Source organism: Penicillium nucicola (assembly GCF_028828085.1).
Source record: "Penicillium nucicola strain IBT 29836 chromosome Unknown utg000002l, whole genome shotgun sequence".
Lineage (NCBI taxonomy): Eukaryota > Fungi > Ascomycota > Eurotiomycetes > Eurotiales > Aspergillaceae > Penicillium > Penicillium nucicola.
Window position 1 is genome coordinate 1,630,429 of NW_026643126.1, and position 15,444 is coordinate 1,645,872.

Consider the following 15,444-nt stretch of genomic DNA (forward strand, 5'->3'; position numbering starts at 1 on the left):
TGTCTAGTTGACTGAATCCACATGTCCACCTGGGCAATACTGGAGATCTTACCTAATCACCGACATGCCGAGGTCCATCACCTCCGAGGAAACGCGGAGATAACCTCATTCCTTTGATATCTCAGGGTATTAAGCACCATAGAGACACCCAGTTCCCAACTACACAACTACTGCTGCGATTACCCATAATGGCGCCATCAGAATACTCAGCCAAGAAGCAACGAAAGCGCAGTGACTATGGCTACCATCAAGTCCACCAAACAAGATGGTAAGCCCACCACAGACATCTAACTGGAATCCCAATAGAACACAGCCCTAATGTATCTCAGGTTCGACAATGACATGTACGCTCACCTGAATAACGCAGTCTACACCCACCTCTTCGACACAATTGCAAATACCTACCTAATCGAACACTGCGGCATGGACCCCTTCAGCGTGAACAACCCGACACCGAAAGCAGCACAGCCCCAACCAGGCCAGCCGTCAGCCATCGCAGCAGGCGCAGACCAAATTGGTCTAATCGTTTCCACACAAGCTGATTTCTTTGCATCCGTGCGCTTCCCGGATTTGCTCGAAGTTGGACTGCGTGTGAACAAGCTCAGCAATTCGAGTGTGACGTGGGAAGTGGGTATCTTTAAGAAGGGCGAAGAGGGCGTTAAGATGGTTGGAACCTATACGCATGTGTTCGTGCTGAGAGAGACCATGCGTGTTGGGAAGGGGGGGTATGGAGGGCCGAGTTCGAGAGGGGTTGGAGAAGCTGCTTGTTCAGGAGGGGGCGAAGTTGTGAGGTGATATCGACGTGGATAAAAAAGAATATGACCGCGTTGGTATGTAGTCTACGGGTCTTATCGGCTGGGACAAGGAATGAACTGTACGCTCATTGGTTCTTAAATTCGTAATATAAGACGCGGGATGAGGCCCTGTCCGATAATGCGGTGTGATGTGATTACGAGGAATAGGAAACAGGTGTGGTGGTAAGACGTTCTGTCTTAATTCGTATTGATCATCATATGGGAATGCAAGTCGCCGAACAGAGAGAAAAGCAAAAGAGAAAAAAAACGTGCGCCATGTTGATCATCTGAAACGCCTAGATGATCCAAAGTCTAATAACCTGAAATCTATGACATGAACCGACGAGCGTAAACCAACCCTGGGTACAACCCATAATCCCAACACATGAAAATCAATACACACGTAAAATTGAAACCGAGCACTTTTGAGGATATCCATGGACAAAGAGAACACGCTTGAACGCTTCGCAGGACCGAAACAACAGCGCTAAGAAGATGTATGATGGAATTTCCAATCATAATTAAATGGTAGTTTAAGCAACCACACAAGAATAGAGCAGTCGCTCAATCAAATTTGCCAGCAATGATACTGCTGCAGCGAGACACATTGGCACTGGTAGGGGGAGAGGCACCACGGTGCATAGTGTAGCCATCCTCATCGAGCCACCATTTGGGGTAAGGACCAGGAATGAAACTGCCGTGGGCATCCCAGCCGGCAACCCAGTGAACACCGTCATCAAGTAGAAAGAAGCGCAGCTGTTCTGAGCGTGCACCCTTGTGCAGTGGCGCATCGAAGAAGCGGCAGCGCTCTTCCAATTCGGATTCAAACATGTAGCGGTGGAGAATGCGACAGTAAACCAGGGCAGCTGGCTTTTCTTCGTCGTGCTCAGCTCCGTCCCGGTGGACAAGGTGCCATCCACGACCAGGGAAGAACTTGTAAGTTCCAGGGACGGGGGATTCCCAGTGTTGTTCTTTGAGACTGCTGTCGCGGTCGCCCTTTTGGAACCAGTAAATAGGGCAGAAGATGGTGCGCGCGCAGAGAAAGAGGTTGGGAGCCATTGTGAAGGGTAGTCTCAAAGACTAAATAAAAGGATGTGCACGTTGACTGGAGTGTCCGAAAGGTCAAAGAGGGAGGGAAAGGCCCAAGATATAGAGATATCGCTGAAATGCAAGAAGTCCAGGAGCCGAATTGGGTTATGCGTCGACAGCCATGGTGACAAATAAATAAAAAATAGTTAAAATCGAGGTTGAGATGGAAATTTGACGGGTCTTCCGGGTTCACAGAAGCTCGGTGAAGACCCCTGAGAGACAAAGGATGTAAGACGGCAAATGCACTTGGCACGAGGTGGTCCGAGGCGAGTGGAAAATGTCCAGGTCAGATAGCACCAGCAAGAGTCTTTGTTATCGATGCGGTGAGAGGAGTCGAGCTGGAGTCGATAAGCTTGCAGGGCAAGAGCTCAGAAAGGAGGAGGGTGAAAAGCGAATAGGATCGATGGGAGCTTGGACCAGAGTCGGCAACACACAGTGTTAAAGCTCAGCGCATGCTACAGCAGAAGCATTTAACTGGAGGAAAGTCACCATGGTGATATATAGGAGAAGTAGAAATAAGGAATGTGCGTGTTTGATGTCTGGGGGAATTAAAGAGAAAAGTCCATCGCCAAGGAACCCACTGAACTAAACCCCTTTGGGCAGTTCTAGACTGCTCAGGCTCCACCCAGCAGCCACTGGGGCTGACATAAGCAACGTGACTTGCGAGATTTTCTCCTGCGGGACCAGCCGAGGCTTGGCACTTGGGTATGGTTCGCGGGTTTTTCTCCTTTTCCTCCACTTCGGCTCTGGTGTGGCTGATCCCTTCCTCTTCACCGTCATAGTCTTCTCTCCCCTTCGAGGCCATGTTTCAGCGCCGGAAGGCGGTTTCCGTGTCCCAGACCCTCTTCTGACCCAGCGAAAGACCTTGGCAGACCTTCCCCGACGGCCAGACGGGGATTTCCCGCCCAAGGCAAGGCTGCAAAATTCTTTGTGGCGCAGTCCTTCGCCTGTGCCTCAGCCCTATGTCGTGGTGTGTCTCGGCGTTGGCTTAATCTGCAAGGATTGGTTCCGGGTCTTCTTCTAGCCCTGGTGGCTCATGCACACTCGGATGCACACTCGGAGTCATTTGAAACGATGTTTCCACGCGCGGATCGTCGGTGATATATCACAGGTCTCTCAACAAAGCCGGAGGATGAGGTGATGCATGCTGTACGATTTCAAGCTTATCATCATTTCATCTGGCACTATCCCTGTCCCTGCATAGTCGGGATTTAGATGGTCAACAAACTACAGTGGATTATCGCCGCACCTGATCCAAAGACCCTGGACCGCAAAATGCTAGTGGAGCCGATTGTTGCCATAATTATTCTACTGTATGACGCTGAGCTCCCCGATGGAGCGCTAGAATGACTTGAGCGTTGGAAAATTTAATATCGTGCTAACCCGTTTATGCAAGATACGCGACGCCAGTCTTGGCTGTGGAAGACGCAAGTTTTTCTCAGCCCCTCGAGCCTCTTTTGAGTCATCCGGCGCATTTCAAATCTATCTAGATCATTCGCCTCTAATTTTGTCTTTTGGCTTGTGTTTGTCATTGCAACTCAGGGCGGAGGCCCAAGCTCTTGAAGATCCAAATAGAAGCCCCTTGTCATCATTGATCTCCTTTTCTGAGATGAAACTCCTCGCCTACACTAGTACTTGTTTTGAACCGTTGTGGTCCATGTTTGGGTTTGCAAGCAAGATTTTTTTTTTTAAAAAAAACGAAAATATTATGAAAATGAGACTAGCAGCATTTTGATGCTCACAATCAGCTGCGAGAGACATGTACTGTACTGTACAGTCGGATATCACAATCCACCTTGCTTTTTAATATCAAAAGCAATTATAGGTGTGCCTTTGTCTGGCGATAATGCCCAAATCTTGGCAAATAGGAAGCTATTTTTTGGGCACTCGTTCGGACACGTCTATTCCATACTCCCTTTGATTGCTGCTAGTCTTCAAGACTGAGTATGCGTTCGGCCCAGTCATAACCAACCTGTTCTTCCAGCTAGCCAGAATGTCCTCCAGCCTCTACAGTGGTTATACTGAATCACCCTGTGAAGATGCGGCATGCAAGTAATTCTATACCCACCCGCCTTTCAGCTTCAGCGCCAGTAATGCTATATCCAGAGACCGAACATTCCACTGGACATAATTGCCTTTTGTCCAGGCTTCACTATCAAGTTCAAACACTAAAATGCACCTAAATACATAGTTTGTGGTCGCTCGCCCTATCCCTGTCGGATTCGTAGATCATCACCCAAGACACGTGCCTATCAGACCGAAAATAGCCAAGTAGTCGTTTGTGACCGATTTCGAAATCTTCAATTCCGGGCGATAGGTCGTCGAGTTGTATTACACACCAATGTCCACTTAATCTTCTCAACAGAAAAAAAAAGCACGCGCACAGTCGAGGTTCGATAGATGGTTTTCTGCACCTGGCAGTGGCGTGCATTTCAGACAAAGAAAGTGCATCTGATTTGGCATCCCACTGGTTATGCGAGATGTGCTAAATTTCCCAGAAGTCCATGTGATGCTTCCTAGTTAGATGATTCAAAAGTATCTTGAAGGGTGCGTCAATCAGCATCCTGAGATGACATATCTCGTTGTGCGTGAAGTCTCTACTTGGAATAATATGGCCTTTACATTGTCTTTTTTAATCTTGATTCAGACAATAGATTTAATAAATAAAAAGTTGATTATGCTTCCAGTAGGGCTTGTACATCAAAATTCAATCTTGCTGAACAGTAGGATCCCAAGTACAAGGCGAATACTCGTCGGTGTGCAGAAGCTTCATATCATCGTCATCCAGCTCAAAGTCAAACACATCCACATTCTCTTTGATACGGCTTGGGGTAGCTGACTTTGGAAGTGGTATAAAGCCCTGTTAAAATCAGTGATGTTAGCTCGCACAGAAGACCCAATATAGTCAGAACCAACCTTTTGAAGACTCCAGCGGATCAATATCTGGGCGTGGCTTTTGTTGTGTTTCTTGCTAATTGTTCGGAGAGCAGGTTCCTCCATCCGAGTTCCTCTGGCGAGAGGGGAATATGCCTCGACGACTGCACCACGCTTGCGAAGCCAGTCTACCAAGTCGGCACGTCTGAGCCAAGGATGAAGTTCATATTGGCCAACCTCAATCCTGCCCCCTCCACCACTTTGGATGTATTCTTCCAACTCTTCCAGGTGATGGATTCCAAAGTTGGAAACGCCGATTGAACGAGCCTTTTTGGTTCGTTGCGCTTCTACCAAGGCCCGCCAGGCGCCGAGACGGCCCTCTTTGCCCCCGAAGGGAGCGTGAAGTAGAATTCTGGTTTGATCAGTCCACAGCTGACAATTATAGTGAAGGGGTTCTTACAAGTCGAAATAGTCAGTTTCGGCTTTCTCTAGGCTTCCCTCAATAGACTGCTTTGCTGCCTCATATCCAGTAGCTTTCGGTGAGACCTTTGTTGTCAAGAAGACATCAGAACGCTTAAGTCCCGCCTTTTCAATGGCAGTGACACTTTCCCTCTCATTGCGATACGCCGCTGCGGAATCAATCTGGCGAAACCCAATATTAGCAGCCAAAACCTAGCGTGAAGCATTTCGGCCTTACATGGCGATATCCGGCCTTTAAAGCCTGGCCGGTTACATCTTCTGCGACTGCGCTCGGCCTGGTTTCATCATCAAATCAATCCAATATACCAGAAAACCACTTATGACTCACACTTGGTAAAGCTGTGGATTTATGTTAGTTCTTATACTCTCTGGAACCAAATGCAAATATAGCCACATACCCCATATCCGAGCACGGGAATCTCATACCCTGAAAGTATCTTCTGGGTAGATGCGAGGCTCAGGGTTTTCATCATAATTTTAGGTAACTGCTGATTTCGCGGAAATTACTGGACATGATGGGCTCGCGTTTGTCAATTGAACGTTAACTTAAGAGACCCTAGGCTTAGATTATTAATCATGACCGTAAATCCAATTTTTCGATCTGATTGGCAGATATGCATTTCTTACCATTTGCTGCTTACATGGCCAACCCAACCGAGCTGGGATATTGACATGTTTTTCCTAGCGTTAATTCGTCCTATTCATGTTCCACGGATATACAGTACGTTGTGTTGGTTCCATGTCCTCTCCGTTAGCTTTGTTCAACAGGGTTGATACTTACCCCTCATGGCAAGGAACCCCTTCTATTGGCTAGATTGGCAGCTACTGTAGATGGGGCACTAGCAGATTAAAACGAACAAGTAGTGCTGGGGGTTTAACTTACAGTATAGGAAACATTATGGCACCCTGATGAAATATGGCTATACATCGCTTAAATTCACCGTTGCATCACCTGGTTGATATCCAGCATAGTAACATGTTCTTGATTCGATCCATGATGACGTTAAAGCTCAAGGCTGCATATGGGAAGGCTTCTTCTTTAGGCAAACGAGAGAAAATTGTCTCTTCAATACCTTAAGGGATTGCTCCAAGGTCCACGAATGGGACTGAGACCACGGCAGAGCTAATGTCCATCCGAATTTTAATTTTCCAGAAACTCAAAAATTGGGCTGCTATGCGGTCATATACAGAAGCTTTGCTCGGAGGAACTTCTCTATCCCGAGTCGCGGGGTGCATCTGCAAAATATAGACTTCATAGGTCGCAAGTAGAAATGCTATCTTTTTTTGTCAATGAGACTGTTTACTTGCATGGTCTTGAATGTTAGATATCCATTTTGGGCCTCTATTGGTGTAGTATAACAATCGGCTTATAGCCTTGATGATCTCGGTTCCAGTTGCATTAGACGGATCATCGCTCTAGTCAAGAAACTTCGACACTGGTAGTGATCTTCTAGACTGGATTAGAGATATCTAAATTAGGGAGGGGATTTACCAAATCAAGAGCATGAAGATACGGCTCAAAAAAAAGGCATTGTTGCAACCCGGGATTCAATTGTGAACATGAGGAGATCAGCAACGCCAGAGGGCATTTTTGCCACTATACACGGTCTACTACTCTCTTTAGTCCAAAGATCGACTTTGTTGAATCAGCCTTCTCGCGTCTCGTATTCAATGACTTTAGTGGGCCCCAGACTTGCGCGAATTCCTGTCGAGCACTTTTCGACCGAGTCGTTTTCTGTTGGTATACGCGTCTGTATTGTACAGTAATACGGATTTTCTGCTATGGATGCAAGATTAGTAACATTGACGTATTGGACCATGCCAATCAGTTTAAGTTGCTATAGTATTGACGAAAAGTAATTTCCCGCAAAACTGCCAAAAATGGATTCAGGACGTGCGCTGTCTTTGTTTGCAATGTCGGATAATTTCCGACGAGGTTGTCAACCGTAGTTTCGGGGGATATTAGACCACCTGTAGATAGTAGCCGTTGTAGCCTGTTGAATCAAAGGAGGCCGAGGTTTGAAGCGCCCCTCGGCCCTGATCTAGATTGATGTGTCTGAGCAGTCTTGATATATCAAGAACCATGTTTGCTATGCATGTTATTTTGCTACATATAGTTTGTGTTCTAAGATTGTCGAGGAATATCGAATGCTGTACTCGTAGACTGTAGTTATAGCTCCGCACCAGCATAAGCATGATCTATATGCTGGCACAGTCGGCGCCTACTGCAGTTTGGAGTATACTCAATCTAAGCCTAATATACCAACTCAAGTGAAGGCCATCATAATTACATTTCTTAATCAACTCGAAACTTGCAACTTGTATAAATAGTACCCCCTTGACGGCAACATCTCCGCTTCGGTTACTTCATGCTCGGCTCCCCGGGAGACCGAACTCCACATTGCCACTCCCAACTGAGTCGAATCGTATTCACTCCCCTTTCCTCTCTCTCTCTTCTCGGGGAGTGCCTGAGTATTAGGTTTTGCACGTGCATCTATACTCGCTTTCAAGTATTTGTGCAAGTTGCGCCTCGTATACCTTCCGGGGTCACCAGGACAACTTGGGGCCCTGGGGCAAGCTGATCGATCGAGAAAACCGGACTCGATCTCACCCGCGTCATTCAGGGTCTGCGCCTACAGCATAGCACGCTGGAAGACCGGTATGGGATCGACAGCAGGTGGAACCAGGTGGGTGCATACGCGGGGTAGGCCCTGCAGCTCATTTGATGTGATTGGACGTGTCTCGTAGATGTCTTACATTATGCATCGTGTTCACTTGGAAGTTGCCTGGTAGAGAGGTGATTCTCTTCAGGCTCCCAAGGTGTCTCACTCATACCTGAGTAAGACAGCACTAGCAAAGGGTGGAGTATTTCCTGCGTGTCTGATTTGTATTGTTACATCGGCTGATATAGTACAGTAGGCAAATTCTATTTGCAGGATTCATAGCGGAGAAGCTATGCGAAATTCGAATGACTTCGATGAATCATGCTCCGGTCCATGCTCTACGGTAGTGGTATGATGGAGGATAATCGGAAGCAAGAAAAGACTTAAATACCCTTGTTCAACCCGTCGACTGCTCTATTTCACTATCCTCATTCACACATTCTCTCATACTTTCAAACACTATACCTGTTCCGTGCCTTCAATCTTCCCCACAATCTCAACCATGCAGCTCACTCAGCTTTTCGTCGCTACTGGCCTCTTTGCCTCCTCCATCATGGCCGCGCCTTCTGCCGGCGTTTCCATGATGGCCGCCGGTCCCCAGTGGACTATTGAGAACATGAAGCGCACCTGCAACACCGCAAACACTTCCTGCACCTGGAACTTCGGCATCAACTCCGGCACCGGCGCTGCTACTTCTTGTAACTACGTCGTGAACGCCAACACTGCCTCCCACGCCAACGGTGGCCCCGTCACCTGCGGTGGATATACCGTTACCTCCGGCTGGAGCGGTCAATTTGGTGAGGGTGCTGGCTTCACCACTCTTTCCGTTGTCAACAACAAGGCCCGCCAGATCATCTGGCCTGCCTATACCGACAAGCAGGTTCAGGGCGGCAAGGTTGTCAAGCCCGACCAGAGCTACGCCCCCGCTGCTCTCCCCTAAATGCGATATCAATTTTTGGAGCAATTTTGAGCGAGCAGGAAGTCTATTATGGACGATCAGGAATTCAACATGTATATATCATATACTCTCCTTAATGGAACAATGAAGAGAACCTCACGGTGAACATGAAATCTTTGTAGATGTGCCCTTCGTGTCTAGGACCAGGCTTCCTTTCGTTTTCATGTCCAAGCAAGCTTAACCAATGGTTTACCAACAGCTTCAGCTGAAAACAAGATCAGAGCACTAGTGGCTCTGGAGTCAAGACCAGTTGGTGGTTCGCTTGGTCCTTACTAGCTGGATCGTAGCCGATTCACTAACCCCAGGAGCTAACCGAGTTGCTTCCAATGCTGAAGCCAGTGTACTTAGGATACCTGAACATGACTGCTGAAGTGCAACTTTGCCATTTGGGTGGCGATGACTCTTCTATGAGTAACATGCGGCAAACCGACATTTTGCCGAACCTTTGACCGAGTCTTAATAATGAGCAGACCTTTACAAGCTTTCTCAGAGAATAAAAATATCAGAGAACATTTGTTCAACCAAGACACACAAAGACAAAGAAATGCCTCTCACATTCGAAGAGCTCCCCCTCCAAGTCGAAGGCGTCAACCTGATTCTTTCAACAATCCACAACCTCAAAGAAAACCCAATTCTCTTCCTTCACGGCTTTGGCTCGAGCAAAGAAGACCTCGCAGATTTATCTCTGCACCCAGGCCTGAAACAGCATGGCTACATTGCATATGACGCTCCAGGATGCGGCCACACCGAAAGCGACAACCTCGCCGCCACCGACATCCCTTTCTTAATTGCGACCGCAGAAGCAGTCCTAGACCACTTCAACATCACCCAATTCCACTTAATGGGCCACTCAATGGGCGGGCTGACAGCTCTCCTCCTTGCAAACCGCCACCCGGACCGCGTCCTCAGCTTCGTGGACATCAAGGGTAATCTCGCGCCCGAGGATTGCTTCCTCAGTCGGCAGATCTTCCAATTCCCCGAAGGCGATGCAGAATCGTTTATGGATGCTTTTATTGAGCGCACGCGTAAGTCTGGGGCTTTTGGCAGTGCGATGTATGCTAGTACGCTGCGCCATCGTGTTCGCGCTGGTGCTGTTCGGCCTATCTTTGAGTCGATGGTTCGGTTGACGGATCATGGTGGTCTGATGGATAAGTTTCTGGCTTTGCCGTGTCCACGTATGTTCATGTTTGGGGAGGAGATGCGTGGGTTGTCTTATCTGCCCTTGTTGAAGAGGGAGGGTGTTGAGTTGGCGGACATTATTGGTTGTGGGCATTTCCCTATGTATTCGAATCCTGTGGAGATGTATCGTCGTATTGCGGACTTTTTGGATCGGGTTTAAGACTTGGATTGTATAAAAGTTGAGGCTAGATAGATAACTTATAGATATGTGCATTGGGACATACCGTCGAGCACTGCTCATTTCAGGCTTTGCTATGATGGTTTGAATGATCTGTTTCTTTATCCAAAATGTTTCTGTCCTGGTCTCTTATGAATATAACGTGATATGAAAGTCTTATTATAGTCCTATTGAAGATGAGTAAGGAAATCTTGCCATGATTACGAGATCTCGCTAGTTTGAAGCCTCTAGTCTAAGTCAACGTCAACCAAATTCAATCTCATTCCACTTTACAAGGTAAGGTTGATTCAACACAGACAAATTATGGACTTTCAGAGTTGGTGTCAATTCACAATGCGACCTTGGAATGAACAAGAACAAACCCGGTCAGCCATAGAATCACGGAGAACCCAGCGCTTTAAGAGAGTAGGCGTCAAGGCCAGTTCAGCTGATTGAGCTATACGGGAGAGATTGGAGCCTATACATGTTGCACAAGTCTGGAGAGACACTGAGCAAGCTGATGACTGAGAAGAAACGTCATCTGATCTTTGTGTCAAATTTGCTTCTGTTTGAAGGCGTCGCTGGTCCTTCTGCCTGGTGTTTTGTTGTGGTTTCCTTCTTTCCAATGATCCCTTTTCCTCTTTCCATATTCTCTTTTCTTCCATTTCTATGTTGTCAGTATGCCACATCTCTCAAGTTTGGTTTGACTATTGCAAGTCTCGTCATGGCGGACAATATCTCGGTTTCTAATCAGGGCCTTACTGATGCTCCCACCGATGAGCCCCAGGTTGTCAATCCCAAACAGGACCAGCCATCCCTCATAGCCAATGAGATTCCTCCTTCTGTTCTTCATGGCAGTGGCTCAATATACCTGGATTCCAGCATCACCTTTGAGAATTATGCCTACTGGGCCAAGCGATCCCGCGAGATCGAGAAGAGCATGCCAACCACCAGTGCAGGTGTCGCGTCTTTGAAAAACTTGCTGACAGGGAAGAAAACCGCACCTGCCCCAGCTCAATCTTCTCAGGAAGTCCCTGTCACAACCGAGACCACCGAGAAGAAGAGTGATCTTCCACCTCCGGAGGAAACCAAAACCGCCCATGCAACTGAAAACTGGGGTATCACCGAGTCGGAGTGGGAGCAAGCTCAGCGAGCTGTGCGAACTGCAACATGGGGCTCCATCTTTTACCTACTCGCCACCGATATCCTGGGGCCTACCAATGTCCCATGGGCCTTTAGTAAAATGGGATATGGACCAGGCGTTGTGCTATACACTCTCTTTGGTGCTATGTCCTGTTACTCTGGTCTTCAACTGTGGAAGATATTTATTGGCCTCGACTCAACTCGGTTCCCAATGCGCAACTACGGTGATGTTGCCTTCCACGTCTACGGAAGATGGGCGCGTATCTTCATCAATTGTCTGCAATGCTTCCAATTCCTGATGAATGTCACATTGCTTATCGAAGCAAATGGCCAAGGTCTGGCCCAGATGGCCCTCGGTGCCAACCAAAAGGGATACTTATGCTTCATTGCTGCTCAGGCGATCTTCATGGCCGTTGGCTTTGCACTCGGTCAGATCCGCACGTTGCAACGTCTTTCCTTCTTAGCCACCATCGCTCTTTGGCTGAACGTCGTCGTCGTCGTCATGACCATGGTCATCGTTCATCAGTACCCGCCGAATTATGAAGCCTCATTTACTAGCTACCAAATCCCCAAGGGTCCCATCACGACAAGTAGTTACTGGCCTTCAAACTCGACAATGCATGGCAAGATCAATGCTATGATGAATGCAGTCTTCTCATACGGAGGCGCAACTCTGTTCAACGAGCTCATGGCGGAGATGAGACGACCCTATGATTTCTGGAAAGGCTTCCTCATTGGGGAAATCTTTATCTATTCGATCTACCTCATTGTTGGCATCGTTACTTATAGTGCTCAGGGTCAGTTCACCTTTAATCCTGCCTACCAGGGTAAGTCCATCATATCCAAGTATTACATTCAATTCTTCCGAATACTAACCTGCCTACGGGTATTCCGGCTTCGGGCTACAAATTCCAGACCGTGGGCAACGCTATTTCATTTTTTACCGGCGCAATCGCAGCAATCTTATATGGCAATATCGGAATCAAGATCTTTTACTCCAGTGTCCTGCAGGATGTTTTTCACTTCCCACCACTCAGCAGTCGAACTGGCAAATGGATATGGATCATACTGGGTAAGTCATTACGTTTCTTCCAAACTAGTCCCCGAAACAAGCACATCATCTAACGATGCCCTGCGCAGTTCCGATCTACTGGACACTCGCCTGGGTGATAGCAGCGGCAATTCCTCAAATCAGCTACCTAGGCTCATTTATCGGCGCGACTTGCATCCTTCAATTCTCTTACACTTTCCCGCCCATTCTCTTGGTCGGATACAATGTGCAGAACGATTCAATCCTCTCCGATGAAGTGTTTAATCCGCAGACTGGTCAAGTGCAGCACTTGGATAGCGGACTCAAGCGATGGATCAGAGGTTACAAGAAGAAGTTCATCTGGAACACTTTTAATCTTATATACGCACTTGCTGCGTTTTCTACTGCTGGTTTGGGGATTTGGGCTTCTGTTTGGTCTATGAACAAGACTTTCAAGACGACTAAGTTGACGCCTTTTACCTGTGTTAATCCCGCTGGCTAGTTGGGTTCAGACCATGTGGACTTGCAACAGCTCTGCTTCTTTTGTTTCATGTTATTTTGGTTTTTCATTCTTGCTGTTTTCCCATCTTGTAGCTATCTGTCTACCGATTCCGCGTTGCGCAGGTGGTATCACTGCATTATGGATGGGCAGAACAATGGCGGACGAATTGACTAGTCGCAACTTCTGTCTAGTATTACCGGGGCGAGAGAACTGTTCTCTTACTTTATTGTTGTATGTTAACTGATCAATATTACAGTTCCCCCTACATTATTGACATGATCATCATCATCATAAACAACGCCCAAGCATCAACTTAACTCAATGATTGTGCCTCGGTTCCTCCCATCGCTGCGCAACACGCTGATACTTAACAGCATCACGCAGCACCATACCCTCGTTCAGCTGATCAGTCTCACGGCGGAAGATCTCCTGCCACGGCGTCTGACTCTCAGGCACAGCAAACCCACCCCGAGACTTCAACTCCTCGCGACGACGCTGCAATTCATTATCATCAATGAGAATATCAACCCGGCGCTTAGTTAAATCAACCCGCAACCGATCCCCATCACGAAGCAGCGCAAGGTTTCCCCAGCTGCAGCTTCAGGGCTTGCATTAAGAATAGACGGCGAGCCTGATGTGCCCGATTGACGGCCATCCCCAATACACGGTAACGAAGTAATCCCCTGTTTCAACAGACGTCCCGGGGGTGCATATTCACTACCTCCGCTGCACCGGGGTATCCTAACGGTCCTGCACCACGCATGACGAGAATACTAGTATCATTAATCGGCGTTGCGGGGTCATCGAGTCGGTTGTGGTAGTCCTCCGGTCCATCAAAGACCACAACAGCGCCCTCAAAGGCATTCAGATCATCTGGGTTCCCGAGGAACCTTTGCCGAAACGCAGGTGAGATCACCGATGTCTTCATGATTGCCGAGTCGAACAAAGTGCCGGTCAAATGCAAGAATCCAGCATCGACCATCATAGGCTCGCTGTAAGCGTGAATAATCTTTCGATTCCAGGTATGTTGTCCGCGCACGTTTTCTTCGACGGTTTTGCCATTGCATGTCAGTGCTTCCGGGCGCAGTTTCCCTGCGTCTAGTAGTTCGGCCATGATAGCAGGTAATCCTCCTGCGCGGAAATACTCCTCGCCCAAGAACTCGCCGGCGGGTTGCATATTGAGCAGTAGAGGGATGTGGAATCCGATCTTGTCCCAGTCGTCTAGGGAAAGGTCCACGCCAATGTGTTTGGCCATGGCGTTGATATGAATTGGTGCATTGGTGCTGCCGCCAATGGCGGTATTGGTTGCGATGACATTTTCGAAAGCTGCGCGTGTCATTATATCACTCGGCTTGCGGTCTGCGTGGACCATTTCGACAATTCGTTGGCCGGTCTCGTAGGCGCATTGGCCACGCTCTCTGTATGGAGCTGGGATTGCTGCTGAGCCTGGTAGAGCCATACCCAGTGCTTCTGCTAGTGCGTTCATGGTTGATGCTGTCCCCATTGTATTACAATGGCCCACAGATGGTGCTCTATAAACGGATCAGCGGGTGTCTCTTCGTACGAATAGCGAAGACATACCCTCGAGCCACATAGTCCATGAACTCTTCACGGTTCATTTCGCCTGCAGCATACATCTCTCGCCCTTTCCATACTACCATACCTGATCCAGCCAGGTCGTTCTTTAGATATCCATTCAGCATAGGGCCAACATTCAAGCAAATGGCCGGAATGTTCTACACGCCAGGCATTAGCACCAATCACTTCACCAAACTCCAACTCCAACCCCAACACACCCCAAGAGAGTACATACCACAGTAGCAGCCGCCATCAACGCAGCCGGCGTCGTTTTGTCACACCCAGTCAAAAGCACAACCCCATCCAAAGGATAAGCATGCAAAATCTCCACCAAGCCAAGATAGGCCAAATTCCGATCTAGACAAGCAGTCGGTCTCCTTGAACTTTCCTGGATTGGATGCGTAGGAAACTCAAACGCAATACCCCCAGCACTGCGAATACCCTCCCGCACACGCTTCGCCAGTTCAAGGTGGTGCCGATTACACGGCACGATATCAGAGCCAGACTGCGCGATGCCGATGACTGGTTTTCCAGCCATGAGTTCTTCGCGCGTGAGCCCGTAGTTGAGATATCGTTCGATATAGAGTGCTGTCATGCCTGGGTTTTCATCGTTGTTGAACCAGCGTGTGGAGCGTAGTTTACGACCTCTAGCTTTTGTGTTGTCTTGTACGGATAGTTTTGCTAGGGTCTTTTCTAGGTCCACTGTGCGCTTGCGTAGTGCGAGCAGCTCGGCTTCGCAGTCTTCTATATTTGGGGGTGGACGTGTGCTGGCGCAGGAACAGCCGGCGCAGGTGGTTTTGGTGTCGCACGGCATGTTTGCGGGGGGGTTTTTATGTCGGGGGATTTCAGTGGAGTTTATTCGAGTGTGCTGTCGATGCAATAATCAAACCTGGGAGAACTCAGTGGTCTTGACAGCAGAATGATTATTATTGAAGGTGGAGGGACAGTTAAGAATGAAGAAAACTCGTGAGGGTCGAAGCCGATGTGGAAGCCGAGA

General features: G+C 48.2%; 7 protein-coding genes across 7 annotated transcripts; 4 read left to right on the forward strand and 3 right to left on the reverse strand.

The window, feature by feature from the left end:
• Positions 1-188: 188 nt before the first annotated feature.
• Positions 189-795, forward strand: N7511_002377 (acyl-CoA thioesterase; the record flags this gene model as incomplete). The annotated part of the gene is made up of 2 exons (XM_057124802.1): positions 189-268; positions 330-795. The coding sequence occupies 2 exons, from the start codon at positions 189-191 to the stop codon at positions 793-795; spliced, it is 546 nt and encodes a 181-aa protein (XP_056986961.1).
• A 563-nt stretch (positions 796-1,358) lies between these two features.
• On the reverse strand, positions 1,359-1,853 carry N7511_002378 (uncharacterized protein; the record flags this gene model as incomplete). Its single annotated transcript, XM_057124803.1, has 1 exon — positions 1,359-1,853. The coding sequence occupies one exon, from the start codon at positions 1,851-1,853 to the stop codon at positions 1,359-1,361; it is 495 nt and encodes a 164-aa protein (XP_056986962.1).
• A 2,737-nt stretch (positions 1,854-4,590) lies between these two features.
• Positions 4,591-5,710, reverse strand: N7511_002379 (aldo/keto reductase; the record flags this gene model as incomplete). The annotated part of the gene is made up of 6 exons (XM_057124804.1): positions 4,591-4,743; positions 4,800-5,169; positions 5,218-5,399; positions 5,455-5,512; positions 5,566-5,576; positions 5,636-5,710. The coding sequence occupies 6 exons, from the start codon at positions 5,708-5,710 to the stop codon at positions 4,591-4,593; spliced, it is 849 nt and encodes a 282-aa protein (XP_056986963.1).
• A 2,692-nt stretch (positions 5,711-8,402) lies between these two features.
• N7511_002380 (uncharacterized protein) lies at positions 8,403-8,840 on the forward strand (the record flags this gene model as incomplete). The annotated part of the gene is made up of 1 exon (XM_057124805.1): positions 8,403-8,840. One exon carries the CDS (start codon positions 8,403-8,405, stop codon positions 8,838-8,840), a length of 438 nt encoding a protein of 145 aa, XP_056986964.1.
• A 562-nt stretch (positions 8,841-9,402) lies between these two features.
• Positions 9,403-10,197, forward strand: N7511_002381 (alpha/beta fold hydrolase; the record flags this gene model as incomplete). Its single annotated transcript, XM_057124806.1, has 1 exon — positions 9,403-10,197. One exon carries the CDS (start codon positions 9,403-9,405, stop codon positions 10,195-10,197), a length of 795 nt encoding a protein of 264 aa, XP_056986965.1.
• Positions 10,198-10,918: 721 nt separating this feature from the next.
• Positions 10,919-12,869, forward strand: N7511_002382 (uncharacterized protein; the record flags this gene model as incomplete). The annotated part of the gene is made up of 3 exons (XM_057124807.1): positions 10,919-12,164; positions 12,296-12,409; positions 12,478-12,869. 3 exons carry the CDS (start codon positions 10,919-10,921, stop codon positions 12,867-12,869), a joined length of 1,752 nt encoding a protein of 583 aa, XP_056986966.1.
• Positions 12,870-13,187: 318 nt separating this feature from the next.
• On the reverse strand, positions 13,188-15,261 carry N7511_002383 (IlvD/Edd family dehydratase; the record flags this gene model as incomplete). The annotated part of the gene is given in 5 exon segments (XM_057124808.1): positions 13,188-13,467; positions 13,494-13,552; positions 13,567-14,401; positions 14,451-14,605; positions 14,683-15,261. The coding sequence occupies 5 exon segments, from the start codon at positions 15,259-15,261 to the stop codon at positions 13,188-13,190; spliced, it is 1,908 nt and encodes a 635-aa protein (XP_056986967.1).
• Between the last annotated feature and the right edge of the window lie 183 nt (positions 15,262-15,444).